General features: G+C 37.9%; 1 protein-coding gene across 6 annotated transcripts in view; it reads left to right on the top strand.

The window, feature by feature from the left end:
- DNMBP (dynamin binding protein) overlaps positions 1 to 19,240 on the top strand; it is a 111,104-nt gene that overhangs the window by 17,089 nt on the left and 74,775 nt on the right. For 5 of the 6 annotated variants that reach the window (XR_007471342.1, XM_033425775.2, XM_033425772.2 and 2 more), the window contains exons 2-3: positions 16,945 to 17,099; positions 18,618 to 18,740. Coding sequence is in view for 5 of the 6 variants with exons in the window: in XM_033425775.2 (XP_033281666.1) it covers positions 16,955 to 17,099; positions 18,618 to 18,740 (268 nt within the window). In the remaining variant the exon portion in view is untranslated. Of the gene's footprint in view, positions 1 to 15,091; positions 16,361 to 16,944; positions 17,100 to 18,617; positions 18,741 to 19,240 lie in introns of those variants that run through there. The other variant, XM_033425771.2, reaches the window with a different exon arrangement.

The raw sequence follows: 19,240 nt of genomic DNA, 5'->3' as shown, positions 1-19,240 counted from the left end.
TGAACCTCAAATATGGTAAATATGAAGAAAACTACACCTAAACACTTTGTAGTCAGCTGCTGAAAACCAAAGGTAAAAAGAAAATTCTTAAAAGTAGCCAGAGAAAAAAGATATTACATACAACAAAGAATGACAGCTGACATCTCATTTGAAATAGGCAGAAGACAATAGGACAACATCTCTAAAGTTTGAAAGAAGAAAAATAAAACCATGAATTCAAAATACTATACTAAGCAAAAAATCCTTGCAAAATGAGAGTAAAATTAAAATATTTTCAAATTTGAGCAGATTTGTTGTCAGCAGACTTATACTGCAAGAAATGCTGAAGGAAATGATACCGGGAGGAAACTCAGATCTATAGAAAGGAATGAAGAGCACTAGAAATGGTAATTGTACAGGCAAAAGTGAAAGACTTCTTTTCTTTTCTTAATTTATTTAAAGGACAACTGATTGTTTATAACAAAAATGGCATTGTATTATGGGATTTATAATATATTGCATTAATTATCTATTACTCTATAACAAATTTTCTCCAAAATTAATGGCTTAAAACACTAAATATTTATTATCTTACAGTTTCCGTGGGTTGGGAATTCAGGAGTGGCTTAGCTGGGTGGTTCTGGCTCAGGGTGTGTCACAAGTTGCCATCAAGATGTTGGTGGGGGCTGCATTCATCTGAAGGCTTGTCTGGGACCCTAGAATCTCCTTGCAAGATGCTTGCTCACATGCTTGTTGGCAGGAGGCCTCAGTTTTTTTACCATGTGGGCTTCTCCATAAGACTGCCTGAGTGTCCTCACAACCTAGTCTTGGAAATCACACACTGTCGCTACCACCTCATTCTGTAGGTTAGAAATGAGTCACTAGTATGGCCCACACTCAGGAGAAGAGGAGATAGGGAGTAGTATCAAAACATTTTTGCATCTACTTTAAAGCTACCACAAATATGTAGAAATAATATATATGGCAACAATAACACAACGGACAGGATGGTGTGGTAAATGGAATTATACAGTTATGTATCTCATACATTGTATGTACAATGGTATAATAGTAAATGTAAGTAGACTGTGATAAGTTAATGATGCATATTGCAATCCCTAAAACAACCACTTGAAAAATCCAGTGGTATAAATAAAAGCCACTAGAGGAACTAAAATGAAATACTAAAAAATATTTGATTAACCCAAAGAAGGCAGTAAAGAAGGAATTAAAAAATAGGACAAATAGAAACAAATGCAAGATCAGTAATTACATTAAATGGTCCAAATATTTTAATTTAAAAGTATAAATGATCCGACTTAACAACTGTCTAAAAGAGATGCACTTTAGAAATTCAGAGAAAGACAAATAACTATGTGATGTCACTTGTATGTGGAATCTAAAAAAAAGCCAAATGCATAGAAAAAGAGTAGAGTGGTAGTTTCTGGGGCTGGGGGGGTGGGGGAAATGGGGAAATGTTGGTCAAAGAGAACAAACTTCCACTTACAAAATGAATAAGTTCTGGGGATCTAATATACAGCATTGTAACTATAATTAACAATACTGTATTATATACTTGAAAATTGCTAAGAGAGTAGATTTTAAATGTTCTCACCACAAGAAAAGAAATTGTAATTATTTGAGGTGCGTGATGTGTTAACTAACCTTATTGTGGTAATCATTTTACAATATATATGTGTATCAAATCATCACATTGTACATGTTAAACTTGAACAATATTATATGTCAATTATGTCTCCATAAAGCTGGGAGGAAAGAGAGATGTACCTTAAATATAAAGGCATAGGCATGTTGAAAGTAAAAAATAATAATAAAAAAATAAATAAAAAGAAAAATGTATACCAAGTAAACAGTAAGCATGAAAAACTGGCATGGCTATATTAATGTCAGAGAAAGTAGACTTTAAGGTAAGGAGATAAAGAGGGACATTTTATTATGATAACAAGGTCAGTTTATCAGGATGATAGAAAAACTCAAAATGTGCATTTACCTAGTAACAGATCTTCAAAATACATGAAGCAAAACTGACAGAATTAAAGAGAAAAACAAATCCCAATAAGTTAGGGATTTAACATTCTTTTCTCAATATTAATAGAGTAAGTAGATAAAAAATCAGCAAGGGTATATATGAGATGAAATAACACCATCAATCTTCTCAACCTAACTGACGTTAATAGAACACCATTCTCAACAACTGCATTCTTTTCAAGTGCACATAGAGCGCTCACTAAGATAGACCATATATGCCAGGCCATAAAGTATCTCAATAAATTTAAAATAATATAGAGCATGTTTTCTGACCACAGCAGAACTAAACTGGAAATTAATAACAGAAAGATCTCTGGGTATTTGAAATACTTGGAAAGTAAATGTCACCCTTCTAAATAACCCATGGTTAAAAGAAGAAATCAATGGGAAATTAGGAAATTTTTAGCTGAATGAAAGTGAAAGCACTGTATCAGAATCTGTGTAGCTAAAGCAGTGTTTAAAGGGAAATTCATAGCTTTTGATGCTTATATTAGAAAAGAAGAGGGGTTGAAAATCTGTTATCTAAGTTTTCACAGGAATGAGAAGAACAGAGTAAACCTAAAGTTGAAAGAGGGAAATAACAAAGATACAATAATAGAGGAAGAAATCAATGAACTAGAAAACAAACAATAGAGACATTTAGCAGAGTCAAAAGTTGGTTCTTTGAAAAGATGAACAAAATTGATACACCCCTAGCACAACTAAGAAAAAAGAGAAAACAAAATTTCCAATATCATTATAGATCATACAGATATTAAAATCTTAATATAGGAATATTTTGAACAACTTCATGCAGCAAATTTGACAGCTTGGATTAAATGGACAAATTTCTTGGAAAAATACAACTTAACAAAATCAGTACAAGAAGAAATGAAAAATTTGGGTAACCCCATATGTGATAAAGCTATTGAATTTTTAATGAAAAATCTTTCCTTGAAGTTCTCCAGGCCCAGATTATTACAGTAACAAATTCTATTAAATATTTAAGGATGAAATAATACCAATCTTACACAGACTTTTTCAGAAATTAGAGGATGAAGGAACATTTTCCAGTTCTTTATGTGGCTAGCCTAACCCTTACTGGCAAATCTGACAAGGACACTTAAAAGAATATTACAGTCTAATATCCTTTGGGAAACATAGGTGTAAAATCTCCAACAAAGTAAATTTGCACTATATAAAAAGAGTAATACATCACGAGCAAGTAGGGTTTATTCCAGAAATGGCAGGTTGACTTAGTATTTGAAAATCAATGTAATTTGCCACATCGACAGAATAGAGGGGGAAAAATGATCATCTCAGTAGATGCAGAAAAAGCATTTAATAAAATTCAACACCTATTCATGGTTTAGAGAAAAAAAGCCAAAACAAAATAGTATGCAGAACTAGAGCAAAGTCCTGAACTATTTCCTTCATTCCTCTTGCTAGGAATCACCATGATCTGACATGCTAGCTGCCTGGATAGCCCAGCAAAGGACTCTGAAATCTCTAGGATGTAGCTAATTAATTGGATTGTGATTTGTATGTATTTGCTGTTTGTTAAGGAATTAGTATTCTAGCTCATATCAACTACCAGACACTACTTTTGGTTAGTTCCTGTATCGATTTTGTAATCTTATTATTAATATATCATCTTTGTTCTTCATCTCTCATGGCAGCCTGTAATATAAATCTCCCACCTGTTTGTTTCTCCTTTTTTCTTATCCTAGCTACAGTTCCTAATGTTTCACTCCTAGATTCACATGTTTCCATGTAGATACATTAGTTTCTTTACATATCATACCATTGCCCTTCCTTTCCTGTGAGAGATCTCTTTTAAATCAAGTGAACCTTTCCATTGTTGAATTTTAGGTTTGAACATCCTGACTTAGGACATTTAATCCCCATTGATACCATCTAAGGAATCCACCATTCACCAAGTTTGCTGTGTCTTGGCGTAACTCTCTGGTTCATCTTGGATAGAAACTACCAGAAGATCCATATATACATTTTCCTTTCAAGTATAGGGACTCTAGTTTCTATAACTAGAAGTGTTAGTTTTTACTTATTTGTATAGAGCTGCTGGTCCCTCTCTTCCACGGTCCTTGGAAGTTGGTACTGCGTAGAATGATCTAGAATCACTCACCCTGAGAATGGTCTCAATTATTTTTAACTCCAACTGCACAGTTTCTTTCCTCCCTATTTTTCTTTCTCAGAATCTTTAGTTTTCTAAATTCCTTTTCTGATTCTTTCTTACAAAATATCAAGAATATTTTATACTGTAAAAAACCTGAAGGGTAGAGAAACTCCTTGTCTTTTAAATCTTCTTTAGCCAAAAAAATAGCCTGTGCTTGAAAGAGATAAGGAAAAGAAAAAAGATGCTTACCTTGCAGATCTCTGTACTATTAATCCTCATAGCTTGGGTTAATAAATGTTCTTGGCATCTCCTGGAAACTGTCCTAAACACTGCCTGTTATCACATGTTTGTTTTGTTCCTTGTTAACTGCAGCTTCACCCTGAAGTTTCACTTTATAGTTTCAAGTTAATCTGCACTTCTGCAGCTGCTGTCAGTTGTATTATCTGGGCATTTATTGTATACAAAACGTATCACAGCTGTTAATTTTAATAAAGCTCCTTAGCTCAGACATGTCCAATGTATTTACTTAGGAGTCAGTGATGCTTAAATTTCATAATTGAGATTCATGCAGGATTTAAGAAATGGGAACCCGAGCAAGTACTTAAGGAACTCTTAGGTTGACCCATTTGAAAAATGTTTCTTTAATGTAAATGTCCTCAAATTTGGTAGTCCTAAAATATTAGTCTTGGAACCTTCCTCCACCAGTGCAATTTGCCAAAAAGGACAAAATTGATGTAGAGATATATAAGAAATTTTTAAAATAACTGAAAAGGGAGAAAAATATCAGCTTAATGTGGGGGAGAGAGGAGGGTGGAATCCTTCAAGTTACTTGAAACAGCTATCCCATAAGAGTCAATCCTGAAGCTTTCTTAACTTAAATTGTCTTTTGTAAAAAAAAAAAAAAAAAAAAATTAGTTGTTTTAGATGAGAGGTGTTCCGTTTAAATCCTGAAGAGGACTGAAGGGCCCTTCCATGATTGGCAGAAACTCTGATCTATGTCCTGTTCCATCGCTTGAGGTTGTTGCCTTCCAACTTGAGACAAGTTTGAAATAAGCAAAATATAATATAAACTGTAAGACAGTTTACAATAGCAGATTCCTTTTCTACCTCATTTCTCTGATCATCCCACCTAAGTCAGAACAGGCTTTTTATTTTTTCTTACAGTCCAACATTCCGTAACCTGTTTAGCAAAGTACATGTGAGTCAGTGCTGCTGTCATCAGGAGAGCACAGTGGGTTGGAAGAAGATAACTTGTTGGAGGACAGCTAGCCCAGGCCATGCTGCTCAGCTTCATGGGGGCCACCATGATCTAGATGGGTTCTACTTTTCCTCTTCATCTGTTGCTAGTTCTCTGAGTAATCACCTGGCAGTGACTGCTGACCTTCTGTCCAAAATGAACTCTAGTGACATAAACCAGAGGAGGAAATAATGTTTTCCTAGCTTCTCTCATTTCCTTCCGGAAACAGATTTAGACTTCATTTTCTGACACCTCTTATCCTTTCACCCAGAGGAAAGAGCTCATTCTTTTTAGTCCTATATTGCCAAGAATAAGAGAACTGTGCAATTGCTTTTGAGGTTAAATATTACTTTTCATTGCTTGGACTTGAACTTTTTTAAATGGATTTCCATTCCCCAAAATGTTTTATGGAGAGTTCAGTTTCAAGACATAAGGAAATTTCCAGATGCTCGTGAAAGCATATTCCTTTGAAGGAACCTATACTGGAGAGTCCCTATGAAGAGGACCCTCTTGCATCTCTTCTCAGGTTGACAAAGATGTACCTCCCACTTTGTAGGTGCAAACAAGAAAGGAGAAACTGTCTTTTAGTTAAGGAAACTCCTTCAGAAATTTTCTTCTGAAAGTCCAGAATTTAGACTTATACTATGAATTGGGCAATATTAGGAAGAATGTGCAAGGTATCATCAGTGCTATTTGAAAGAATATAGTAAATTTTCAAAGCTCTTACGCATTGTGTCCTACTTTCCTAGTAGTAAAATAGGTCACTCAGAATTTTAAAACAATTTAGAGTCTGGGTCTGATGCACCACATCTGTCAAAAAAGTGGAGATTTTTTTGAAGGGTGGGTGCACAGGACCCCAGGCATCAATATTTTTCTAAACATGTTTTAAGCTTTCAAAATTTATATATCTACCTCTTATCTCTCACCTAGATTTAGAATGGTAGATTTAGGAAACTAACTTTATATAGTTTCCTATATTTTGTCTCTTTTTTTTTTTTTTTTTTTTTTTGCAGTACGCGGGCCTCTCACTGTTGTGGCCTCTCCCGTTGCGGAGCACAGGCTCCGGACGTGCAGGCTCAGCAGCCATGGCTCACGGGCCTAGCCGCTCCGCGGCATGTGGGATCTTCCCGGGGCATGAACCCGTGTCCCCTGCATCGGCAGGCGGACTCTCAACCACTGCGCCACCAGGGAAGCCCTGTCTCTTTTTTTATGCATAGTTCTCATAAATTCAGAAAATCCTTTTGGGCATGTATCTGTCAAGGGCTCAGCAGAATATAGAAGGCACACTCAAATTGGATAATTTGAGGAGGTCCCACTTAGAATGGAATGGACAGGTTTAGGGAAAATAACAGAGAATTGTACTGTACCCCAGGGATAGCAGGTGAGCCACCCAGACCTCAGGGGCAAGAAACCGGGTGGTTACCTAACCCAAGAGAAAGAGCTGTTTTGAGGGGGCTTTCTGATGGTGGCTGTGGCCTTTAGTAGAACAATATAGCCAACCCACAGCCCAGCAGGGAGGGACACATGGGAATAAAATACCCAACCTCACCATCCCTCTGCCTTCAGATCTCCTGCTGGTGCCACCCATTGGCTGAACCCAACTGGAAGCCAGAGGTAAAAGAGCGCCTTGATGCAGTTCTTGGGGGTCAGCCTTGTGGAGCACAGAGCAGAGCAGAAGGGTGGAGGACAGACCTGGAAGGGGAAATGGAAGACACCCAGCACTGGCTTATTGTTCAGTGTTCTCAGTCTATCCCAGGTCTGATATCTGTGTCTATCAGGGGAAAAGTTTAGTTTGTTATCTCAAGAGATTTTTTTAGTAAAGTCTGTCCAGACTTGCATATGTTTCTTATCAAAAATTATTGAAGTTTACCAGGCCTTCTTTCACATTCTCTCACATTTTATGACATAGATTTTTAAAATCTTTTTTCTTTTGGTAAATATATATATATATAACATAGAATTTACCATTTTTACGTGTACAGTTCTGTGGCATTAAGTACATTCACATTTTTGTGCAACCAGTCACCACCATCCATCTTCAGAACTTTTCCATTGTCACAAACTGAAACACTGTACCCATTTTCCTCCCCATCATCCCCTGGTAACCACCTTTCTACTTTCTGTTTCTATGGGTTTTACTACTCTTGATACATCATATAAGTGAAATCACACAGTTTTTGTCTTTTTGTGACTTAGCATAATATGCTCAAGGTTCATCCATGTTGTGGAATGTGTCAGAATGCTCTTCCTTTTTAAGGCTGAATAATATTCCATTGTATGTATATGCCACATTTTGTTTACCTATTCATCTTTTGATGGACACTTGGGTTGCATGATATACTTTTTTAAGTGTTATTTTTATTTCTGAGTATGTTTTCTTTTTTTTTTTTAAGATGTTGGGGGTAGGAGTTTATTAATTTATTATTTATTTTTGCTGTGTTGGGTCTTCGTTTCTGTGCGAGGGCTTTCTCTAGTTGTGGCAAGCGGGGGCCACCCTTCATCGCGGTGCACGGGCCTCTCACTATCACGGGCTCTCTTGTTGCGGAGCACGGGCTCCAGATGCGCAGGCTCAGCAGTTGTGGCTCACAGGCCCGGTTGCTCCGCGGCATGTGGGATCCTCCCAGACCAGGGCTCGAAGCCGTGTCCCCTGCACCAGCAGGCAGATTCTCAACCACTGCGCCACCAGGGAAGCCCAATTTCTGAATGTTTTCATTAATACATTCTCTCTCATGGCTGTAACTTTTACATGTCCAGTCTGATGTCTTACAAATCTACAAGGTGAATAAGAGCAAGGGAGCTGAGACATGAAAGGTGGAGGTGGGCTTGAGCAAGAGAGAAGGGCATCATCTGGAAGCAGTAGAGAGTGGGGAGAGTTTAAATGTGTGGACAGACAGTGGAACCCCCCCATGGAAAAAAGAAACAGCATGTAAACAAAGAACAAGTTCTGGACAGAAAGTGCTTTATGGGAGCAGAGAGCATTTCGATTGGCTAGAACTGCACAAGGACTATTTATGAATAAGTGGGGTGAGAAACAATTTAAAAAATTTAAAGTTTGACTTGAAAAAAGTGTGCTTTGCCAGATAAATTTAGGAAAGCTGGATTAAAAAGTGATTCTTGCCTGGATTGACTCAGTATTTATTTTTTATGCCCCTCCAAGAGAGAAATATGGCTTATAGCCTTTCCCAGGTTTATAATGACCATAGAGCTCTTGTATTTGGGTACAATATGATTAGTGTCCTCAGAACATATTTTGGGGAAGTGGTGGAGACTAAGCTAAGCTTCTTGGGGGCAGGAACTACAGCTTATATCATCTTGAGTATTCCTTGGTACATCAGGGGAGCAAAAATGGATTAAGAGGTAGCTGCCAAGGTCTTCAGTCCATAGAAAGTGTTAAAGTATCCTTGCGGCACTAAAAAAAAAAATCACTGCAGATTTAAGAATCAGGGAACTTCCCTGGTGGTGCAGTGATTAAGAATCTGCCTGCTGAACACTCTATGACATAAATCACAGCAAGATCCTTTTTGACCCACCTCCTAGAGAAATGGAAATAAAAACAAAAATAAACAAATGGGACCTAATGAAACTTAAAAGTTTTTGCATAGCAAAGGAAACCATAAACAAGACGAAAAGACAACCCTCAGAATGGGAGAAAATATTTGCAAATGAAGCAACTGACAAAAGATTAATCTCCAAAACTTACAAGCAGCTCATGCAGCTCAATATCAAAAAAACAAACAGCCCAATCCAAAAATGGGCAAAAGACCTAAATAGACATTTCTTCAAAGAAGATATACAGATTGCTAACAAACACATGAAAGAATGCTCAACATCATTAATCATTAGAGAAATGCAAATCAGAACTACAATGAGATATCATCTCACACCGGTCAGAATGGCCATCATCAAAAAATCTAGAAACAATAAATGCTGGAGAGGGTGTGGAGAAAAGGGAACCCTCTTGCACTGCTGGTGCGAATGTAAATTGATACAGCCACTATGGAGAACAGTATGGAGGTTCCTTAAAAAACTAAAAATAGAACTACCATACGACCCAGCAATCCCACTACTGGGCATATACCCTGAGAACACCATAATTCAGAAAGAGTCATGTACCACAGTGTTCATTGCAGCTCTATTTACAATAGCCAGGACGTGGAAGCAACCTAACTGTCCATCAGCAGATGAATGGATAAAGAAGATGTAGCACATATATACAATGGAATATTACTCAGCCATAAAAAGAAATGAAATTGAGTTATTTGTAGTGAGGTGGTTGGACCTAGAGTCTGTCATACAGAGTGAAGTAAGTCAGAAAGAGAAAAACAAATACCGTATGCTAACACATATATGTGGAATCTAAAAAAAAAAATGGTCATGAAGAACCTAGGGGCAGGACAGGAATAAAGACGCAGACGTAGAGAATGGACTTGAGGACACGGGGAGGGGGAAAGGAAAGCTGGGACAAAGTGAGAGAGTGGCATGGACATATATACACTACCAAATGTAAAACCTATAGCTAGTGGGAAGCAGCCGCATAGCACAGGGAGATTAGCTTGGTGCTTTGTGACCACCTAGAGGGGTGGGATAGGGAGGGTGGGAGGGAGGGAGGGAGGGAGAGGCAAGGGGGAAGAGATATGGAGATATATGTATACATATAGCTGATTCACTTTGTTATAAAGCAGAAACTAACACACCACTGTAAAGCAGTTATACTCCAATAAAGATGTTAAAAAAAAAAAGAATCCGCCTGCCAATGCAGGGGACACGGATTCGATTCCTGGTCCGGGAAGACCCCACATGCTGCCGAGCAACTAAGTCCACGCGCCACAACTACTGAGCCTGCGCTCTAGAGCCCGTGAGCCACAACTACTGAAGCCTGTGCGCCTAGAGCACATGCTCTGCAGCAAGAGAAGCCACTGCAATGAGAAGCCCACACACCGCAATGAAGAGTAGCCCCTGCTTGCTGCAACTAGAGAAAGCCCGCAAGCAGCAATAAAGACCAAACACAGCAAAAACAACAACAACAACAAAAAAACCCAAACAGTTTCTGCTCTTTAGATCTCTCCTTCATTGAAAGATAAGCCTGAGTATCTCCTTCTAAGAGAGTGGTCAGGTTATCTGCAGGGTCTTATTTTGTCCTGTGTAGGGTGGATACCTTAGGATAGGAGTTGAGTTGCTTAGGACAATAGAGGAGAGTATAAATGCTCCTGTCAGTCACCAACAGAATTAGAGAATAAATATTTAAAGAATATGGGGTTAAAGAGTCATCAAATGATTAGTCTACCCAGCAGAGCCAAATTTTTAGCCTGCGTGGGAATTTGATTGACTCTGTTTCGCTTGATTAATATTTGTTGAATATGTGAATGAATTATAGAGAGTAGGAAAACCTTGTAAATTCTTAGCAACTGTGTAATATGTAAAGATTGACAGTTTAAAAGATTAACCAGGTTCACTGACAGATGAGTGGGGAGAAAAGAATTGTATCTTTAGCCAAGAAGAGAGGAAAATGGTACTTCCCAAAAAGAAAACAGACAAACTGTAAACAAATAATAAACTCTAGTTAAGACATATGCTGAAGTACTGGGGGAAATGTCTGTGCTTTATTTTGAAATGCATCAAAGATAAAATAAAATATATTTGAAATGCATCAAAAAATAACATGGACTGATAAATGGATAAAGAGAGAGATGGTATGTGATAAAGTGGCTGCAGTAACCTCTTAATGGTAGACTCTAGGTGGTGGGTGTAAAATTCTTTCAACTTGGCTGTTTGAAGATTTTTGTAATACAATATCAGAGGACTAAAGAGAGGAAAAAGGAAATCTAGAGATTTTGGAGGAAGAACCAGTGAGATTTAAGAGAAGTAACATTTATAGTAAAAAGAACATGGGCATTGGAGTCAAACAGACCTGAACTCTGGTTCTGGTTTAGCTCTTTGCCAGAGAGCTGAGCCTGCTGTCTGTGGGCTGTAGAAGATGAAGAAGTGCAAGATTTTAATGTTTGATCTGAAAGATTTATATGACACTGTTACTGAAGCCGGAAGGTAAAACTGTGGAGAAGAGATGGTTACTTTAGTTTCAGGTAAGTGGAAGAAGAGATTTTGATATGAACAGTTCCATGTGTTTTCCTAAAGTTCAATAAATCATTTGCTCACCAAAAATTACTCATTGAGCATTACTCCAGACCAGTGAACAAAACAGACAAAAATCTCCTCCCTCATAGAGTTTTACATCCTATAAGGGTTTGAAGAATGAAGGATCTTTACACCTCAAATGCAGTGACTCTGCAAAGGTGGAAGGGCTGGCATTCACCAGCAAGAGAAGAAGCGTTGTTTTCATAGCAAACTTTCTGATGTCCCAGACTTTATGCCATACAGGCATTTATTTCCTCTGCTTTCTCTCAAGCCCATCTGCTTTCTCATTTCCAATGTAATTCTTTTTACTTCCATCTGAAGTTGGTGGAACAGTTCATATATAAGCTAGTTATGATTGAGTTTCAAAACATATGTTCTGGGGTGTTTTTTTGTTTTGTTTTTTCTTTCTTTTTGTTTTGGCTGCACTGTGTGGCTTGCAGGATCTTAGTTCCCTGACCAGGGATTGAACCCGGGTCACGGCAGTGAAACCACTGACTCCTAACCACTGGACTGCCAGGGAATTCCCAGTCCCAGCTTCTAAAATGGCCCAGACAAAAACAATAATTGTTGCTTTTTATAGTGTATACAGGGAAGACAGATGAAATTCATGATATTCCACATAAAACAGAGGACATAAAGATCTCCTCTCACCCACAAATCATGTAGTTTAGCCAGGCTCTGATTTCATCACCCTTCCAGGGTGTGTATTCCTCAGCGATTACACACTCCTTCCAATAGGGTGGGAGGTCAGTAAGTAAAAGTATTTATTGAGCCAGACCCTCCTCTGCTTCTGAGTCATATTCTGGAAGGAAGGTTCTCAGGGAGAAGCTTTAACTCTTTCAAATAACAAAAGTTACTCCTCCATGTAACAGGGTAGGTCTCTAAGTTATCCTGTGGGGCTTATGCTAATTCTTTACTTGATACTTTAGATAATGAGGTATATATTTAGTCTGATAGTGAGATGGAATTTGAGAAAATACAGTAGTAGAAGGAAAATAATATCTACCTGGCTCAGCCTTGAGGAATTGTTTTAATAACTTATAGATGGCTAAGGGTTTTGAAAAGTATTGTTTGTTTTAGGGAAAAACTATTTATGGCACCACCCTTATGTGGAAATTTGACATCTGGAAGACAGCCAGAAAGTAAGAAAGGGGCCTCAGAGCACATAAAAAATAACTGTTGAAGGACTCTAGCACTACCACATGTACTTTACCACTGCAGAAGAGTTTGTTAGCCTCTCATTTGGCGCATGTTTACTTTTTATTTATCTGGAAACTTTAAATAATTTTGGTGGGGTGTGTGTGGTCCTCCCACCCCCTAACAGATTATAAACAACAATCTAGAAAGAGGTAGAAAAGTTGACAGAGGAAATAAAGTGATAGCAAAGGGAAAGCTGACATTAAAAGAGAAAGACCTAAAAGTTACATAGTACTGGTATTTTGTATTACAGCAGAGTACAGTAAGGTATGGTCTTAATAATGAACTTACTAAGTTCATGTTCAGTGTCTTTTCTTCTACTGAAGAAGGCAAGGGTGTATATAATGTGCCTATTTTAAAACATGGTCAAAGTTAACCACGTTTTGACGTGTTGAAATGGTAAATTCTGTAGAGTTTATATACTTGAAATATCACATTCTGGCGATGCTGTATTGGTGGCACACATTTGATCTTGTATCTGATTATGGGAATGATGTTTAGTAATAACTGCTAACATTTATTGAGCACCTAGGTGCTGGCTTAGGTCCTTTCATACTATTAGCATACTGGTTAAGGCTTTGGAGACAGGCAGATCTGGGTTCCTATTCCATGTCTGACTGATTTTGTGACCTGGACAGGTTATATAAGCTCTCTGACCTTGTATCCTCACTAGCAAAATGGGAATCAATTATATACAATAAGATTGTTGTGAGAACTCAATGAGGGAATTCATAGTACAATGCATGGCACATAGTAAGTGCTCAATAAATGTTAGGCATTAGTATAATTATTTTTATCATTATGATCATCCTCTTGATGATTATTATGAAAGTATGATTATCTCCATTTTTCTGAAAAAGGAAGCTGAAGCCCAAAGAGTTTAAGTAATATATCCAAGGTGAAAAAGCTAATAACTAGTGGAGCTGGGATTTGAACCTTGATTTCTCTGACTCAAGGAGCCTCGTACTTTGCATTCACATTATGCTGCCTCCTCAGTGTGTGATTTTAATTCTATATTTTTTTAATACTTAAAGAAAATATGTGGTGGGAGAGGGTATGGGGAATGGTACTAGCTACTTCTCTTCTCCATTGTGTACCCAAGTCATCTCATTATAGGAAAAAAAGTTTCAGTAACTCAAAGATAAGCTCTTTTTACTCAACAGTTCAAATTAAATATGTAATATGTGTGTTGCATGTGCCATTAAAATCTTATAGGCCCTTCACATTAACAGACTGAACAGTTTCTTATGTGCCTAAGTGTTTGTCCACATCATTTGTAGACTGTAAACTTAGAGCTATAACTATCCTTTTTTGTAATTAGGCACTTAGTGCTTTTTGATGTTGTTTATTGTTATATGTGAGATGAAAGTTAGAATCCTCATCTCTGCCAACACCAAATGATACTTGAGGCAAATAAAAATAGGCTTGGGGCCTGGACACTCTGGAGATCTTCTGCCGCTCCTTGCAAAAGACCTTGGAGAAGTGTAAGGTAATCATGGCTGAAGGTAATCATGGCTGATGGCATATGCCCTCTATTTATTGCCTCCCTTTCTATTGCTTAACATGTCCTTAGGCTCCCTTGACACAAAGTAACAGACGCATTGTCTTATTACAGCACAGACACCATAAGATAGTATGCAAATTTGGGCCGTAGGCGTCCTTGAACCGAAAACACATTCTTGATCTGGTATAGTGTACTAAAGCTTGTCTGGAGGTGCCATCTACATAGCCCTTTCTTATTCTTCTTATGGATTTGTCTTTTTCAATGCATTTTAAATCTGGGCTACTGAGGTATGGTCCTGCTGCTGTTCTTCAGGTCAAATCGGTTTTTTTACAGGCACAGTCTCAGTAGGTAGAGGCCAGAATGCACTCAGTCTGAATCCTGGCCCTGCTGCTGTAAGCTCTGTGATCTTGAACAAATTTTCTAACTTGCTGAGCCTCAGTACCCTCATCTTTAAGATAGCTGTGGGGAGGGACTGCACCAAATTAAAAAGCTCTCAATCACTTCCCCCAGTGGTTGAGAGTCCATCTGCCAATGCAGGGGACATGGGTTCGAGCCCTGGTCTAGGAGGATCCTACATGCCGTGGAGCAACTAAGCCTGTGCGCCACAACGACTGAGCCTGCGCTCTAGAGCCCACGAGCCACAGCTACTGAGCCTGTGTGCCACCGCTACTGAAGCCCGCACGCCTAGAGCCCATGCTCTGCAACAAGAGAAGCCACCGCAATGAGAAGCCCATGCACTGCAGCAAAGAGCAGCCTTCACTCGCCGCAACTAGAGAAAGCCCATGTGCAGCAACAAGACCCAAGGCAGCCAAAAATAAAATAAATTTATATTTTAAAAAAAGCTTTTGTACAGCAAAGGAAACTATCAGCAAAACGAAAACGCCACGTACTGAATGGGAGAAGATATTTGCAAATGATACATCCAACTCAACATCAAAAAAACAAGCAACCCAATTAAAAAACAGGCAGAGGATCTAGACATTTTTCCAGAGAAGGCATACAGGTGGCCAACAGGCACGTGAAGGAAATGGAAAGAAAAACTACAATGAGATGTCATCTCACACCTGTCAGATTGGCTGTTAAAGATAATAAATAACAAGTGTGGGCGAGGATGTGGAGAAAAGGGAAACCTTATGCAGTGTTGGTGGGAATGTAAATGGGTACAAACACTATGGAAAACAGTATGGAGTTTCCTCAAAAAATTAAAAATAGGACTACCGTATGATCCAGCAATTCCACTCCTGGGTATTTATCTGAAGAAAGCTAATTCAGAAAGATAATATGTACGCCTGTGTTCATTGCAGCATTATTTACAAAAGCTATGGAAGCAAGCTTAGTGCCCATTAACAGATGAATGGATGAAGAAGATGGAATGGAATATTCCATGCCAATGGAATATTATTCATAAAAAAAGAATGGAATCTTGTCATTTTCAATAACATGGATGGACCTAGAGGGTGTTCTGCTAAATGAATAAGTCAGAGAAAGACAAATACTGTATGATTTCACTTATATGTGGAATCTAAAAAACAAATGAACAAACATAAAACAAAAAAAGTCATAGATACAAAGAACAAACAGGTGGTTGCCAGAAGGGAGGGGGGTGAGGGGAGGAAAGAAATAGGTGAGAGAGTTTAAGAAGTAACTGCAGTTGTAAAATAAATGAGTCATGGTATAGTGTGGGGAATATAGTTAATAACTAATATCTTTGTATGGTGACATATGACTAGACTTATCGTGGTGATCATTTTGAAATGCATAGAAATATTGAATCGCTAAGTTGTGTAACAGGAACTGACAGTGTTGTAGGTCAACTATACTTCAAAAATAAACAAACAAACTCATGGAAAAAAAGATCAGATTTGTGGGGACCAGAGGCTGGGCGGGCAGAGGGGCGGGAATTGGTCAAAGACAGTCAAAAGGTATAAACTCCCAGTTATAAGGTAAATAAGTACTAGAGATGTCATGTACAGCACGATCAATATAATTAACACAGCTATATGTTATGTATGAAAGTTGTTAAGAGAGTAAATCCTAAGAGCCATCCTCATAAGGAAAAACATTTTTTTCTTTTTCTTTCATTTTGTATCTGTATGGGGTGATGGACATTCACTACACTTATTGTGATCATCACTTCATGTTGTATGTAAGTCAAATCATTATGTTTTGTACCTTAAACTTATGCAGAGCTGTATGCCAATTATATCTCAATAAAACTTGAAGAAAAAATAAAATACGTGTGGAAATACAAAGGGAAAAAGATAAGCAAAAGATATAGTTATGGGGAATAGATGAAATGCCATATTTAAAATTCCTACTTTTTAAATACCATATTTTAAGAGCACCCTCTTGCCTGGTACCTTAAAAATGTTAATTCCCATATTGCCTTCTTCAAGCATATTGGAAAGTCTGCATTTCCAAGTTGCATGTTTTCTATTTCACATAGCTATAAGTCACTTTTTTTTTCAATTCCAGAATGACTTGAAGAATTAAATGAAAACATATGAGGAAATTATTGTTTTTAAAGAAATGAGACAGTATTTTGAAAGTACAAACTTCTTATTTGCTTAGCTTTGACTTCATTATAAGTAGTCTTATATATACTTTATATCTTAGTAATTATTATTAATAAGATACTTTATATCTTAATGATAATTCTCAAGATACCAATCTATATTACAGTGTCTTAAATACTTATGCTTTCCCATTTCTTTTGACCTTTCTTTCCAGGTTATGAAAGATGGAGGCTGGCTCAGTGGTTCGAGCCATCTTTGACTTCTGCCCTAGCGTATCAGAAGAACTGCCGCTCTTTGTGGGAGATGTTATTGAGGTGTTGGCAGTGGTGGATGAATTTTGGCTTCTAGGAAAGAAAGAGGATGTGACAGGTTAGAGGTTCATAATTCCTCACGTACAAAATAGACCACAGACCCTCCCTTCTTTCCATATTAAAAATAAAGGTTTAAGGGGAAGCCCAATAAATACACTTCAGATCCTTTTGTGTTTTCTGTGTGTGTTTACTGTGGTTTCTGCCAGCAAGGAGAGAATGTCTGTTATCACTGCATCTCTCCTTACTGGTTCCTTTAAAAGGTTGACATGGTTAGGTACCAGCTGCCTTCCTAGATTCGTGGGTGTCCTAAATTTATTAAATCTGCCCTCTACCCTAGATGCACTTAACTCCCACTTTCCATGCACCTGGTTTCCTTTTTTCTATTCTTGAAAACATGTTAGCACCAGTTTCTTTTATGAATTTGCCAAGGGAAGGCTGGAAGTTTTTCCCCCACACTATGCATCTATGTTAAATCCAATCTTTAACTTATATATATTTATGGAAGTCTGGGCTGGAGTATATCATACAGTCCTTAGAACAGACTCTTATTGTTACTTAAGCCACATTTGGGAGATAATAGATTATTTCCCAGTAGAAGTGCCATCTCAGCTGAGATAAAAATGGTGAGTAGGAGTTAGCAAGGCAAAGAGGATAGGCAGAGAGAATTGCTTATTCAGAGGCCCTGGAATGAGAGAGAAAGAACATGGAAGGACTGAGAAAGTTCATTCTGGCATATGGAGTGTGAATGGTTGAGCGGGGGGAGATGGCATGGGGAGATGAGCAGAAGCTAGATCATGGAGGACAGCGCATGCCATGGAAAGGAGTTGTGGAAACAAGATACTGTAAACGTGCTTGAGCACAATCAGATTTGTCTTTTAGAAAGCTCGATGCTGCAGATTGAAGAATGATAGGAAAGGGCAAAGCCAAAGGCAGGGAGGTGGGATGGGAAGCGGTTGCAGTAATCCAGGTGAGAGGTGCTGATGGCTTGGACCGAGGTGGTGAATCTGGAGATAAGTGGACATATGCAAGAGATAGTTAGAAGGTGGAATAAACTAAACTTTCCAATGCGTTCCAACTGACAGGCCCTGTTTGTCTATTATTACTTGTTAAAACCCTGCCAATCTTCAGATTCAACTGTAATCTTTTTCATAAAATTTTTCATTTTCTTCCTGACCCATTTCCTACCTTCTCTGAACTTCCATAGCAATTTGTGTACCTAGGATGTGACACTAGATTTCAAACTGAATTATTGTTTATGTCTGAATTAGATTTTATGTCTGAATCAAATTTTATGATTTTTCAGGGCCAAGACTGTCTTACTCATTTTCCCCTCTGCAGTGTGCCTTTGACAGAGTGACACCCAGTAAATGCTCATTGAATTGAATTGCACTCTCTGTGTTCTGCATGCACCTAATTTTGTGCACTGCATGTTTTCTACACTATATTCTCCAGTGATGAGTACTCAGTGAGTTTTCAATTCAGGGTTTATAAATGGGCTCACAAAAACGGTTTTTGTCCTGGTACACAGACAGAAAAAAGGAATTTTAATATTGGAAATGTTTGCTTTTATTTACAGGACAGTTCCCCAGCAGTTTTGTGGAAGTTGTCACCATTCCCAGTCTAAAAGAGGGCGAGAGACTGTTTGTCTGTATCTGTGAATTTACATCCCTAGAATTGAACAGCCTTTCCCTCCATCGAGGTAAGTTGATCATCCAAGAGTAGACTGTTCAAAATAAGATTGGTGGAGTCAGTCCATTTTGACAACTAGATCTTTTTTTTTGAATTTTTATGTGACTAACCTCTAGAGAGTCTTCAATAATACCAAGATAGTGCTGACAATAATAATGCCTTATATTTGAGTAGCATTTCATAATTTCCACAGCATTTTTTCTCACAAATACACTCTCATTTCATTCTCAGCATAGACCTGGCAGGTAGCAAAGTGGGTATTATTAACTGCATTTAAAAAATAATGAAAATGACTTCCTCCACTTACCATAAAAAAAAATGATAATAATAATGCGAATGAGATTCAAAGAATGTTACCTGCAGTTGAGAAGTTTTGGCCTCAGAATGTGAAGTTACATCACCTGATTATTTGTAAGTCCAGTATTCTCTTTCTACTGCCCCAGGTTGTAGCTACACTTCAGACTACAGTTATCTTTTTTTCCCGTAAAAATTGATATGACTTTGCTAACA

Source organism: Orcinus orca, chromosome 14 (assembly GCF_937001465.1).
Source record: "Orcinus orca chromosome 14, mOrcOrc1.1, whole genome shotgun sequence".
Taxonomy (NCBI): domain Eukaryota; kingdom Metazoa; phylum Chordata; class Mammalia; order Artiodactyla; family Delphinidae; genus Orcinus; species Orcinus orca.
This window is presented reverse-complemented; position numbering and strand designations above follow the sequence as displayed.